This window comes from Takifugu rubripes, chromosome 3, assembly GCF_901000725.2.
Source record: "Takifugu rubripes chromosome 3, fTakRub1.2, whole genome shotgun sequence".
Lineage (NCBI taxonomy): Eukaryota > Metazoa > Chordata > Actinopteri > Tetraodontiformes > Tetraodontidae > Takifugu > Takifugu rubripes.
This window is the reverse complement of record NC_042287.1, coordinates 6,178,182-6,193,369: the sequence shown is the minus strand read 5'-3', so window position 1 is coordinate 6,193,369 and position 15,188 is coordinate 6,178,182. Positions and strand designations below refer to the sequence as shown.

The following is a 15,188-nucleotide window of genomic DNA, read 5'->3' as shown; positions in this document are numbered from 1 at the left end:
GATCTCTCCTGCCTCCATCGCTTTTTGGCTTTTTCATTCCCTCGTTAATCTCATTGATCTCTAATGTGCGGGTGTGCTCTGATGGGAGTGACGGCGGCACGCACTCACAATTTGGGACGTGCAAGAATCTCTTGAAAATCCCTGGATCAATGTAAGAGCCGACAGGATATAAAACACATGCGAAGTGCAGTCAAAAATGCCGCACGAAGCGCTTTCCCTTGTTATGAAATGGAGCCGTTTCCAATGACAGCCTTAACTTTTCATTCTGAAGAACCTCCTGAGCAATAACACACCTTTTCTCCTTAGTCTTAAACATCATCCATTTTAAGCTTCAATACATCAGTGAATCACCTATGTAGATACTTTAAATCTAGCCATACTTTAAATCATCCTTAATGCACAATGCCGTCTTTTTAATGATGCATGATGACATCTTTGAACCTTAATTCCCTAAAACAATTAGCGAATCAGCCCAAATCTAGTCCATCTCGGGGGGAGTCTGAGTCAAAAGCAGCAAGTCACACAGGTAGACTTCACAATAAAAGTATCTACAAATAGAACTGATCCACCAAGGACATGCCACACACCAGCTTTGTGTGTGAGTGATGAGTGCGTGTGTTTTCCTTGATTTTGTGCGCTTGTGTCCTTTGACACTCGTGTTTGTCTCCAATAGCTAGCTTGAAAGGACTGCGCGTGTATGTGTGTGTGTCTCTTGAGGGGAATTCAGCTCATTAGTTGTGCATAAAAATATTTAAAATGTCATGGGAACATGACGTACCACCGCACATGTCGAGAAGTGCTCATAAACAGGCACACGCAGTTTTGGTCAATTTAATGTATCGTTCCTGGAAATTAAAGCCGGTGCGGTCTTTTTAATGTGGCGACCTTCCAGACACCCGAGGCTCAGAAACAATGTGAAACGTTGTATATGATTCAATAAAAGTTTGTCGACAGGCTATTAAGGCTGCATTGCTTGATGTCTGTGAATCCGGCTTTGGCCTTTTGAAGGTCTGAATGGATGTAGCTGGAATAAATGCTACGTGTAAAGAGGCATTTCCATAACAAACCATAGAAAAACTGCTATGGAGGCAAACAGCTTGATTCTCTGGCAGCTTCTTGTCTAGCTGATTATCGCACTGTTGCCATAAAACCTTAAATCCAGCCCGCTGCAGCGGCGCATGACGATTCACGTTAATTAGCAGCAATAAAGGCAGCCAAAGTGCATCAAGTGTGGATGCTACCGAGGCAATTCAGCAGTGATATGCAAGTTTGCACTTCACCAGAGCGAGTTCACATTTCAGTCCAATTAAAAATAACACACTGGAGTTCACAGTACTCAGTTCACTGCCCCAGAGTTGACACCTCAGTACTTTATCACTACACAGCCTTTAATTGACTCTTCCTTTATCTGGGGGCACGAATCTTATAAAAGAAAAGAATGCAAAAGCATCACTGAAGGAGGCTTTGTGACCCCGTCTCACCTGTTTTATGCTGCCTGGGAGCAGAGGAAGGTGCGGCCGCCTTGCTCTGCTCCTCACTGCTGCTGTTCAGGCAGACCACTTCCTGTCCGGCCAAGCGGGCTTCCTGCTGCGTAGCGGACGATGAGGACGCGCGCTTCGCCACATCGCCTGGAGGGGCAGAGAGACACAAAGGGGGAGGAGGGGTGTGAAAAAAGAAAAAGAAAACGATAAAGTTTTAAAGGGAATGTGGAATGTCGGGGGGAGGTAGTTGGTTGCTGGGAAAGTGTGATTAATCTGGAGAGAATGTCCAGGTCAGGCAGGTCGAATGACGCACATTCTTGCTAAAATACGCCAGTGCGATGCCAGTGAGCTGCTTAGATGCTTATTTGAAATGGGTTTAATAGTTTGGAATGTCTCCTCTTAACAGAACTACAGTGTTCTCACCAGTTTTGTATTTAGTCAGCGCCGGTGTGGGAAAATCCTGCTTCCTCTGCTGTTCCAGGCGCCGCCGCCTCTCTAGCTCGTCCTGCTGGGCGGCCTTGGTCACTGCCTCCAACTGATGCTCTCTCAGCAGTTTCCTAAACCAAGCGACACATAACACACTGAAACCTGCGATTTGGCTGTTTGGACTTCCACTTTCATCATTTCGTCAGCATTTCTAATGAAATCTCCCTCCTTTCCTGAAATCGTCATCACTCGCACATCCTGCCATCGCAGCTGCACATCCAACTCCTGCTGTCTGCCAAACAAGCTTTAGGGAAATCTGCCGTGACTCACACATATTTGGAGGAAGTTGACAACTCTAACCGATCCAAATAGCAATAATAAGAGACAGCGAGAGAAAGTCTTGAGAGAAGGGGGAATGCTAACATTACATCTCAGCTCTTAGGCAGCACCATTAAACCAGAGTCACAGTAACGTGTCTGCTGGATGTGATACACTGATCAAGTGCCCGTTTTAACATTGCACACTTGAAAACAAAAGAAAATATTTTAAAATCTATACGCTCTGACTTCACCCTAAACTGCATTTCACACAGCGTGTCAATTATCACAAACTTTTTAAAAATGTGTAATGTGTTTTTGGAAGATAAATAGATAAAAGTATGTAAAAATGAATAATATATGAATGTATATGAATAGATACTATTTCCATATTTCTATTTAATCTGCATTGAAATTAATATTATCATTAATTAAAAGACAAAAATGAGACATTTTTCATTTTATGGCAACACTGTGTGCAAAATTAAGTGTTTTCCAGGAGAAGAGAGGTTGCAGTACCTGATGTTACGTCTTATGTGTGCTGGTTTGGTGCTCCTCTTCTTGGTCCCGGTGAGGGCTGAGGGAGGGGAGGGGCTTTGGCTTGCCGGCCTGGAACGGGGTCTAGATCCTGGCTGGGAGGGCGGCGGGTGGGCCGGAGTCTCTCCCGATGGTGAGGTAGATTGGGGAGGGGTGCATTGCCACGCGTCCGAGTCGCCTCCCTGAGCCCCATTCTCTGAGCTGAAGGGGGCGCTGTGAGACTGGTCTGTGTGAGGGAGAGGGCCGAGGTTAGGGTTGTTTTCAGAATAACCAAGAAAATATGATGACGTGACATAGTTTTGAGGAGTTGGAGTAACAATAAACATATAAAACACATATTGCTATCAGGTCCAGCAGACAGTGGAAGCTGTCATCAAATAAGCTTCGTATAAAACCCTCCGTGGAAACCTGTCGGAGGCCTGCTAGACTATGTTCACGCCTGAGGAACCAGTTTCCAGTCGCAGCTATTCAAAATAATTTTAAAAAGTCCTTTTGTCCCAGGTCAGTCTTTTACTATCACCAACTATTGCCTCATTTGAGCCCAACATTTCTCACTCACTCACTCACTCACTCACTCACTCACTCACTCACTCACTCACTCACTCACTCACTCACTCACTCACTCACTCACTCACTCACTCACTCACTCACTCACTCACTCTTCGTCCTCTTGGCTGCTCTACTGGAGACACACTGAACTAGATATGAGGCTTATGTAAGAACTGGATCATAAATATGGAAGACTTATGAAACACACACACACACACACACACACAGCAAAGACTCTGGCTGCAACGAGTGAACAAACAAGGATGCTCTGCCAACACATACATGTTTGTCATTTCAAAACACACACGCGGCACAAATGTGCCACAATATGAGGACAAACGCACACTGGACATATTGGAGCGTTGAGCTGGTGGGCTGCTGAGGAGCCCACTGTGTACTGAAAAACATACATAAAGGATCATTTCGTAGATAACGAACTTCCTGGCACGGCTGCCGATGACACCGGACGCTCTCGGCGAGATTCCGTCGCATGTCCGCAAAGACTCAACCACATCAGCTCCCTTCTGAGGGGACAAATCCCTTTTAAAGCAGACCCCAGAGATCGAGTTTAGTCCAAAACCCCCAAAATAAGAAAATGCATGAGGATCACATCAGTAGTGACCTATGGACAACGCCGGACCTCCAGAAAATGTGTCTTCTTAAAGGTACAGAGGTAAACAGCAGCTACGACCATCCAACGCTACTTTGAGGGATGGATTCATCTCACTAATGGCCACAAGATACAACCAGGCTGACTAATAAATCATAGGTCGAAACCTCTCTGAAGCTGTTTCAGTTGTTCCACTCACGCCATGTGTTTTAGTGCACAACACACATTGGACATAACACACACACACACACACACACACAGACAGACACACACACACAACCCATTTCCCAACAAAATGTGTTTGCTTGATAAAAGCACTCAAAAACATGAGACATTATGAGACACGCTGTTATTAGAGCTGAGAGCACCAAAACAAGCTTTTACAAGACACGGATAATCCCCAGAACAGTTAAACACTGACTCCTGACATGTAAACACACACACACAGACAGACACACACATGCACACACACACACACACACACACAGACAAACACACACACACATGCACACACATGCAGAAGGGGCAGACAAGAAGAAGAAAGAGTACTGTGGGGAGGGAGATGAAAGGGAGGTCAACATTCAAAGAGAAAGACGGGGGGGTACAAAAACACCAGGAAGAGGCCAGAGGGGTTTGGTCTGTGCACATCAAACGCACGACAGGTCCAGGATGGAGATGCACTGGCAGTTTCCAAATATAGCCCATAATAAGATCATATGATTGGATAACCTGGGCACACATACACCTGATTTCTGGAAAGAACATCTGCAAGCTCTAAAGTGTTCTGTGTCTCACACACTAACTTCAAAAGCGCCCCCTATTTGCTCCACTCCCCACTGCAGCCTACAGTAATGACTGAGGTCGTCCCAGAACATTACCAAACACTCCCTTATGGCTGAGAGCCACTGAGGTGTCCCCTTAGGGTGATAATTACAGCTGGATTCCTCGTGGTTGCTAAGGAACAAGTTCAACTCGAATACTCTGCAGGTGGCCAACAGACAGGGCGACCGCAACATGGTAGGGGACGCACGATGACTCACAAGGCGCGAATGCACCGAACCCACGATCTCTGCGGGACGCTCTGGCCCAGAATGGTTCCGCTGGCGTCAGAAAGTGAGGGGCGTGTGTAACCCATTTGTTTGCTGTCTTGAACACACCCTGTTCACATCGGCAGCACGCAATTACACAATAACAATTCTACACTGGCAGCATGACAACAGTGTCATCTTTACTGGATCACTGCATGCTGGGGAATGTAGTTTTTTCATTATGTTCCTCAACAAAAAAGTTTGTGAGCATTTTCTATTATAAACAAGTTTTTGGTGCACGTGTGAGTCCGGTGAAATGCTGGGGAGAGTGGGCCACACAGCAAATCCCCAGTTCTGAGCACTTGGCCTACATGAGTCGAGCGTTCTTGTGGTCAAACTGACAAACGGGTCGGCTCAGTGGGCTGTTTTTAGCCATTTTCCATCAGCTTTTTCTCTTCCACTCCGCATCTCTGTCAGTGACCAGACACTCTGAAAGCAAATGACATAAGCGGAGACCGCGACTGTCTCCCCGCGCTCGCTGTCGACGTAAGCAGATTTCTGATGATAACATCCACGGGCATGAGGCAGAAAATCCCCTTCGATCACACACAGACAATCCGCCTGGTTACCCAACTCAACGGGGATTCTGGGAAGCTGGTGGGAGGGAAAATCTGCCCCAGAACGTATTGATTGTGTGAATAGCTTTGCACTCTCTGCATAAAATAAAATGGTAATGATGTAAAGTTAAGACCTCTGGGTTTAAGTTCTTTCAGTTGGCAATTTAGCATTTACACAATATTCCCATCACTGCTTGGAGGCTTGGGGATCCACTGATTACATCTCATTATTAGTCAAAGATGCAGGAAAAGGAAAAAATAAGTAGGTGAGACAAAAGCTACAACTGTCAAATGTAACGGAGGCAGCACAGCGGGGCAGAAAAACAACCACAAGAACCCACCGGCCCACCTAAAGGATCGCGCATAAACAGATGGGACCATTAATAGTGATGCAGACACAGGCCTGATGTATCACCACAACACTGTGCTACGCTTGTGCTAGCAGGGCCGGCACGACGCCTTGGTGCACGTATACCCCTGCCATAGAAACGGACGTTGAATTATTTAGAAGAGCGTTTTCCTTAACTACTAGGGCAGGTTCTCCTGCACTTTCTACCCAAGTCCCATTTCATTTCCTGTTGACTGCCTCTCGGCTGTATACGGAGCATGTATACCTTCTATTCCTCATAATCAGAGGTTTATCAAGATCCCCATGTACCCACCAGACCTCTTTATTCTCTCAATGACTTCATCTGCTCGTGTGTAAAGGCTCTTCCTCGCCCCTCTCCTCTCATGCAGGTACACAACACTTCTGTGTCCGGCTGCGTTCATTATCAAATCCTACTTTTTTTTTTTTTTTTTTAGAATGCCTCTAAGCAATTTGATACAGTCATCATGGAGCTATTTTTGGAAAGGTGGGATAATTGACAACATGTACCACTGGATGTGTTGGGAGGTGGCAAGCAGATTACACAGAAAACACATATGTGGTGTCAAAAAATGTACAATTCTGGTTTAAGTAGATGGTAAATGACAGAACTGGGTCAAAGTGACAGCATGAAGACAGGTCAAGAATTAATATAGAAGGTGCTAACAAGGCCAGTGTGAGTGAGTGTGATAAAAATATTACATGTTCCTGTCGTGCCCATCTGAAGAGGCTGCTGCAATCATTGTAACTACATACTCAGTGAGAGTCTTATTTCAATCTCTCTCCCTCCCTCACACACAGACAGACACACATACACACACACGGTTGTTTTCACAGACAGGCCACCAACGCCAAGGCTGGTCAGACGAAGGGGGATGCTTATGTAACCGCCGCCTCTGGCTGTTACACAACCAGCATGTTCACGAGAACTAAACGTTCCCTACGCACAAACACACAGGACTCCTGCGTCACCGGTGCCAAGGGTGTCTTTCAAATATCTTCACATTTAGACGCACACTCTGAAATAAACGCAGAACGGCCCAGGGTCCCTAAAAGCAGGTTGGTGGACCAGCGCGAGGCAGAGCGTGCGCGAGCGCTATCGATGTCGGGATTTTCCACCTCGCCCATGCCTTCTCGTACAGTTCACCCTGTTCCCTGGCTTCTCCCTGCATTCTTCCTAATTGTGGCTTTGGGGAAAAATACCAGTGCTGATGTCAGAGACCTGAGAATGTGGTGAATAAACAGATGAAGGGACTGCCAAATCAGATCAAAGCTGTGCACCCAAGTCACACGGTGTCAATATTTTGAGTTTAAGGACAATGTTCAGGAATTATTTAAGGCATTTTCACAGTGTAGTGAACCCAGGAGCAGCATGAGCAGCAGTGATGAGGAAGTGGTAATATTGCGCCTCTCATGAATAAATTCTCATTTTTCAATGTGGCATGCAGAAAAAGACAAAATAAATCTAGAAATAATGTTGCCCGAGTAAAGATTTTAGCAAAATTGATGTTACTTTAAACTGTGTAAAACTGCATCAAATAATTAAGTCGCTAACCATAAAGAGGTTATATAACGTGCTTCAAGGAGAAAAAAAATTAACTGAAACATGAATGCAGCTCCATGATACACACACACACGCGAAGCGCTTATATAACAAACTGGCCTGAATGACTTATTAAGGCTGCGTTATTAGAGCAAAGCAGGTGTGTTATGAAACCAGCCCACAGCTTTGAGGCCAGCGGCACCATGAAGGAGACGGAGAGACCGCGCGTGTTGCAGGGGTGATGAGAGGTGGATTTGTGTATTTGTAGGCCAGTGTGTCACTGCTGCCGCTGCAGAGGAGGAGGAATAGGCGAAGAATAGTGATGAGAGAAGCTTCTCGTTGCACGTTTCTGTGCTGCAACATTACTGGTCTCCCTGCTACGAGTTTGTTGCTGTGCACCTTCTCATGCTGGTTCACTGAGCATTGTAGTCTGGCTGTTGCTTTGTGACTGAGACTAAAGGATTATTTACATATTAATGCGACTGTAGTTACAGTTAAAAGCATGGCTGGTTACTGATTCCTACATACACGCACAAAAAGGCAAGAATGAGAAACATTTGGGGCTATAAAGAGCCAAACAATGCATAAATAATCTATTATTCGACAATAATGAGTGTAAAGAACGAGAGACAATGGAGAAAAGGAAAAAAGGCAGGGCGCCGAGACAATGGTCCATTTCCGAGATATAATGCAGAGACGCAAAGTACAGGAGGAAATTTATGTTGAACAGAACAAAGAAAGATGTTATAACCAAAAGGAGGAAACGGGGAGATCAAAAACCCAAAATACTGAACCAAAGAGCATATGAGCAGAGAGGGAATGAGAACCATGTGGCCGGCCCGGCGAAGCCTACATCCTCTGTGTGCCGAGGTGTTATGAAAGCAGCCAGACTGCACATGTTCCCTGCATTAAATCAGGCCCCAGATCTCCTTGACCCAGACTGGCTGTTCCAGTTGGGAAACACGGACTCAAAGATCTTATAGTGCAGACAAGAGACGGAGGCAGGGGCCAGTACAAGATGATCCATTATATCTTGTGTCATCAGGGTTCTGCCACACGTACAGAATGTTCTCATAGGAAGGCATGACTCAACACTTGCAGGCACAGGAACGCAACAGGCACATTTCTCTTCTACACTCCAACTACCCTTTAAAGATTTCTAATTAAAATGGCAAGTTTTGCCTTGACAGACCTCTCTGGATGTTTGTTTTTTTTAATGAAAAGCACAAGCACAGAGGAACTTAAACAATTCACAACATGCTCCCTCTAAGAACGCAATGCGAAGGTTTGTAGTGTGTCAACAATGCTGTCTGTGATGAACAGAGAATTTTTATCATCGTATTGCTAAGGGTAGACAAAATGTACCGCACACACAGGGCCCCACAGGAACAGTAGTCATTTAAACTTCCCTGTTAAAATAGTTCAACGGGCTTTAAAAAAATCGACCATTTTGACTGGAATGAACTAATGCTGAGAAAATATCTCAGCGTTAAACCTTCGTTCTTCAGGACATAATTGATATTAAATCTGAAATGTGACGCGTTCGTGGCCCCGCGCCGCCGTCACGCGCTTCCCGCCCTGACCCACTGGTCTGATGAACCATATGTTTTCCTGCCTCCACATGCTCGCACATCCAGCGTGGCCCGAGCCCACGCGGACCCGCCAATCACGCTTCAGCTTGCGTTTAGGTAACCCTAGAAACAGCCAATCGCGGCGCGCGCCGTCGACAACAACACGGGAGCGAGGCGACCGGGCACGCGGAGGAGAGCCGGCGAAAAATATGGAGGACGGGACGGGGGGGACGGGGAGAACCGAGAAGGGGGTTGGGGTGGGGGAGAGCGGGCCGAACGGAACGCGTTTGGGTGGGTGAGGCTGGGGGGAGGGAGGATGGGAGAGGCGGGGGTCGCGGTGGGGGAGAGGAACAAGCAGAAACTGAGCGAATTTATCGGAAGGTATAGACGCGGTGTTACACAACGCTGTTAAGTAACTTCAGCAGACTCCACCAGCCTGCGCTGCACCGCCCGCCTCCCGACGCCCCCCGCCTGACACAAACCCCTCAGCGAGAGCTTCATTTCCGTCTGCCTTTAGCCAGGTTCTTAACTTTCTCTCACAGCGCCCCCGTCTCCCCCACCCCCACGTCCTCTCCCACCTGCTCAATTCCGCCCGACCCTCGGGGGTCAGGGGGCTGGTGTCACCGACCTGTGAAGGACTGGGTCTCGTCCAGCAGCAGCATGCTTGTTGGCTGAAGCGAAGAGCCGCTCTTCTCTGCTTCCCACCTTCCTCTTCTCACCCTGGGAATCTGCCTCCCGACCTGCCTGTCCAAACTCTGGCCGATGCCGACTCTTGCCGCTGGACTTCTCCCGGTTTTCTGCGTCCGTTGTGCGGCCGGTTTGCTCTCTAATCTAGCGCCTCAGTGACTGACTGCCTCCCTGACTGTTGGCCGTGTTCTTCTCCGGGTCGCAGCAGCGCGATTGTGAGGCAGAGGCGGCAGGGCTGGAGGGTTGGCAGCTCGAAAACTTACATAACCCTTCACGCTGGAGGCGGGGCCCGTCCGAGGGGGGTCTCGCACGGCCGCGCTGTTGCGCGCGCATCCCTCCCCCTCCTCGTCCTTCCAAATCCAACCCCCCCCCGTTCCTCCACAACAGACAGATCTACATAGCACGCATAGGAGCAGCCACCCACACGCTGTTTATGAGCTTGTTCCAAACTATTACGTGAAGAGACGTCTCAAAATTAGCCTCACCCAAACTCCCAGATCGTCCGAGGCACACCTCCATGCAGCCTTCTTTTAAAATAATTCATTTTCATTTCTGATGTTATGAAAATGAGATGCGACGTGCATCTTATCGTGCTGCTTTTTATTCTGTCCCACTGTTATTGCTGTTAACATGTAGGGGATCCCCTTCATTTCTGACCAGGTTGGACAGATTTAATTGCAATTAGCAATGATTAAAAAAAGAAGAACAAAAAGCCCAATTTTTAACAACAACAACAGTGTATTACACAAGCATAATAAAATACATGTTATCTTCCCAGAAGATTATACGTTACCCCCTTCCCCAATCACGGCATCCTTTATTTACACAGAAACACAATGGCGTCATATCGCAGCCCCGTCATGGGAGCTGAGGAGAGTCACCGCAGCACCATGGTGACTTTTACCTCCACCACACAAGGAATTTTGTAAATAACAAAACAATTATACTCCGTTCATGATTTTTGCCCTCTGTCTGAATCCAACATCCAACAAGTTTTTCCAGTAATGCGTCTAAGTGAATCAGGGGCCCGGCTCCTGCGACAGCAGCATGTGAAAGCTTAACCTCAGACTGGTTATGTGACACACATTTGGTAATGTGACGTCTCATAGGCGCTTCGTTCAAAAAAAGAACAAAATGCTGATTCCAAAAGAGTCACAACTTTGATAATGGAAGGCTGATACCAAAGGAAAGACGACTGTAGCGCCTTAAATTCATTCACCGTTCTCTGTTCCAGGAGGTTAACGTGCTTATCCTTTAACTTTAAGAAGCAGAGTTCTTACATTTTGTTGGGTAAAAGTGGTGCAATTTTGGGAGAAGGTGACAGAAACAGAATAGTTTTGAAGAAGTTTTTTTTTGGGGGGGGGTAATTCAGGACAGCCCTTGCATTCATTTCATAACTTTTCTTATGAAAGCTCGGAGCGGCGCCCAAGTGGCCCAGCTGCAGCCTTGGCATGGCTCCACATCTAGGTCAGTGTGATAACCCCCCCCCTCCCCCCATGCCTCCACACTGAGGTGAAGGCAGATTAAACAGATGCAGGAAAAGAGGAAAAAGACAGAATTCAAATCCAAACGCCAAAGTCTGAGGTGCACAAAAGCAGTCACAGCTACTCACCCATGTCATGTGGTTTAAAGTTTGGGGGGGGTTTGTCTTCTACTCTGGTGAGCAATCCATGCTTCCTCTGAACTGTCCCTGACAAACGTGCTCCAGCTGCCTGTGTGGTCCTGCCTTCACACTTCCACCCCGACGGCCCCGTATGAACATCAGTGTGTCAAACCGCCTGTGAAGCTCTGAAAGCCTCGCTCTAGTCTCAAGTCGCTGCTCCACCGGAGCTCTACTGAGGACAGAAGGCCATTGGGACAATTACAAAACAATGAGTCGCTGAAAAGCTGCCCCGGCCTGCCGCGCATTGAAACTCCCTCCCTTCCCCCCTCGCAGGCTCTTCCTCCTTCTTTTCACCCCTCCCCCCAGAGGACTGGCTAGTGATGTCAGCAGGCCACACCCCCTCAGAGGAAGCTGCCTTTAGGTAACAGGGGTAAAGGAGTTCAGCCGGGAGAGAAGGTATAGAGGAGGTGAGGGATGGCAGAAGAGAGAGCGGGAGGAAATAATTACACAAAATTACTGCTTTCAGAACATCCACGCACCACTTTGGCCTCATAAAAGTGCGATTAGCAGGAGTACAACGCAACACGACCAATACAAAACCTGAAATTAGGAAGTCTAGAAAATGGGACCTTCAGGTTTATGGTCCTCCAAAACTCTGCTGCGCATTTTAAAGAATTAGTGGTTCACTTGTGGCCTTTGGCATTTATTGCAAGGCTGCAAATTACGCAAAAAAAATAAAAAAATAAAATGATGTTGAGGTTATGAAACTGCTTAAAATCTTAAAGTACACAGCTGGATTGGGCGTTGTAACACTGGTGTTTAACCACAGGATTCCCAGTTAATTCTAGACTCAAGCCATTGATTTCCATATTTAAGTTTCCCATTTTGCCCGTCGCACATGAACTGGTCAGCTGCACTCGCTGGTTAGTGCAAACTTCTCAAAACTCCAGGATGGTATTACACTTCGTAACCACCAATTAGCACATCATAAACACCAAGGCTGTGGATTACAGACACACAGATGTGGAAAACCGGCATTTCTGAGGATTTTTCAAGAGAAATCTGGGTTATCTACCCAAGGCAAGACCCCCAAATAATATAGCGCTATTGCAGGACAGAAGCTAAGCTAAGACAGAAAGGCCATATTTGACCACATTGGCTTTGATCCAAACTTAAAACCACACAGATAAGAAGAGTCAACCAAAGAAACACGGCACAGGAAGCACTAAAGCTGGAACCAGAGGACGAGAATAGTTACAGCGCTAACTCTTAGCTCACTCTGTGTAAACACACTGAAGGACAATAAAAGGGGGGGAATTGTTTCACAACTATACCGTGAACCCACTGACCATGCGGTCTGGGCTTCTACATATGCACATGCGCGCACCGCTGCGGAGGGGAAGGTGAAAGCACCGCCTCACATGGCTGTACACACTAACCCACATTGCTGCAGCGCTTGAAGGGGAGGAGGGCCAGCAGGAAGAGATGGGGGAGGAGAGGGGAGGAGAGGGGAGGAGGCGGTGACAGCAGGGCTGCCAGGCCGGCTCGGCAGACACACATTCACCTTTGCCACACTGCCACAGTTCTGAGGGCCGACCACGCCTCTCCTTGTCAGGAAGGACGGCTCACATTTCACTGTTTACATAACCTCGATTGACCAATGAGAGAGAATATTTGATTTTTGCACACTGCCTTAATTAAAGCCATTGCTGCCACAAAATAAGATACATTTGAGCCTCATTTGAATGCAAAATGCCTATTTGAGAGGCAGATGAGCCAGAAGACACAACGGCATGTCGAGAATGACAAGATTGTTATAAAAGAGAACAATTGCTGTTGAAAACACGAGCGGCCTGTGTCAGCAAACACCGACACATCCTCAGGCTCGCAAGTGTCGTTTGCACAACATCAACAAATGAAACGTATTTTTAAAAAAATAGAAACTCGGATAATTCAATGTCCAATTGTGCCATATTGTCTCAAAGCCCACATCAACAACAATAATGTGCAACTACAAAATTGGACTACGTCTAAGAAACTGAATTTGGTGGGATTCAACCGCCACATGCCGAAGAAAAAGGGTCTTCACTCTGGAAATGTAGTCATTAACGCCTGAGAGAGCTCAGCTGAAACGAGTACTGGACATCTGCTGTGGGCAGATAATGGGGAAAAAAGATAAAAAATCCTCATTTGTCTGGTTGACGTTGCCGGAAGCTGACCTCAGTGGTTGCTGCATGTGGTTCTATACATCCATAGTTGTCTGAGAAGAATGAAAATAATGAAGATTGGGGGAAAAATAGGACCTTTTGCCACCAAGTCGCAGCACATTTTAGCTCCGTAACTGATGGAGCAAAAAAAGGTTTCACAAGGCTACGAGTTTATGTTTGACAGCATTCCAATCGCCCAGGCGCTCGCAGCCCAGTTTACCGGACTGGAAGTGCCGACGCGTTAGGTTGTAAAGCTGGTTGGTTTTCAGCAGAGAGGGTGAAAGGAAAACCGTGACTACTCACCTATTATGGAAGCACGTATAGGAAACATTAGAAATCTGACCAAATTCAAATCTAAAGAGATTTCTTCTGAGAGGCGAAGCTGCATGTGTGAGGGGTCAAAACTGCATCACAGCCGAGTCCCTGACCCCAACCTCCACCCTTAACCTCAACCTCTTCCGATCCCAAACACCAAAACAACCCTCAAACACACATCTCAAGTTGTTAAGTAACCAGGTAAGTTGTGGTCACGTCCCTAAAATGGCCTCACTTAGATGAAATGCTAAATGCTAATTGGGGTCCTCACTACACAGCATGTACAAGAACACACACAAGTTTGGTATGAAAGTAGTCCTTTTGATGCTCTGCCCAAGTTAATTATGTCTTAATTTCTCAATTAAATCTTATTTCTTATAGAATAGTGTAGATTTCTTCCATTAAAACGCTCTCCAGGTCAGCTTTTCTATAGAAATTATTCTGAAGACAGCAACTCTTTCGTGTCTCTCAGTTCTACCAACGCACACTCGTGTTAATTCCTTCCCAGACAAACAGTGTTGCGTACTAAAAGGCCCCCACCGCGACACTGCTGGGCTCCAGCATGCATGGAGACGGACCTCCTCTTTATTCTGGAAGGTTCTGGAGTATGTTCGACCTCAAAGACAGCGTTCGCTGCACTCCTTCATTTCAAGATGTTCCGACTTGGATGGGAAAAATACAGTTTTGCCTTATATGCAGAGCGAGATGCTTTCCCAGACGGATTAAAGCAGCAGGTGTCTCCCGCGGTCGTGGGAGGAAACACGTTTACTTGTTTTTCTTCGGTTTGAACTTGAGAGTGTGAACGTGTTCTCTTTTTACCAACACCTACGCATGGGCTGGGGAGCAACGGGCTAACTAACAGGCTATTACTCTCCTGCTCTCTGGTGTGTGTCTGTGTGTGTGTGTGTGTGTGTGTGTATGTGTTATGAAAGATATGACTAAACCTCACAACAGACTCATCTGAGATGCAGAATGCCAACAGCAATGGAGAACATAAACACTCCTCAATCTGTTCTCTCTCTTACTCACACACACACACACACACACACACACACACACACACACACACACACAGTTATTTTAGGAAAATGGTCCCCCCAAGTCTATTCATCATTATGTGACAAATAGCCCTCCACCACTGTGTCCATTTTCTCCCTCACTCCCACAAGGGTTTCCTTTTTTTTTAGGATACGTGTGCTCATGTTTTTTTTCCAATGCATTTTGTTTGCAGCGCTTTAATGTTAATATTTACATTGATTCATTTGTGAGCGAATGGTGCCCTGATATAGACGGGTGTATTCCTGCCTCTCAAACATTGACCACAGGGGTA

The 15,188-nt window shown here is 46.6% G+C and overlaps 1 protein-coding gene across 5 annotated transcripts in view; it reads right to left on the bottom strand.

Moving 5' to 3' along the window:
- LOC101070879 (helicase ARIP4-like) overlaps positions 1–15,188 on the bottom strand; it is a 40,473-nt gene that overhangs the window by 10,291 nt on the left and 14,994 nt on the right. For 3 of the 5 annotated variants that reach the window (XM_003963038.3, XM_029833470.1, XM_011621809.2), the window contains 3 exons: positions 2,744–2,987; positions 1,905–2,038; positions 1,482–1,628 (listed from right to left, as the gene is read on the bottom strand). In XM_003963038.3, the coding sequence (XP_003963087.2) occupies positions 1,482–1,628; positions 1,905–2,038; positions 2,744–2,987 (525 nt within the window). Of the gene's footprint in view, positions 1–1,481; positions 1,629–1,904; positions 2,039–2,743; positions 2,988–9,674; positions 9,969–11,345; positions 11,473–15,188 lie in introns of those variants that run through there. The other 2 variants (XM_011621808.2, XM_011621812.2) reach the window with 2 other exon arrangements.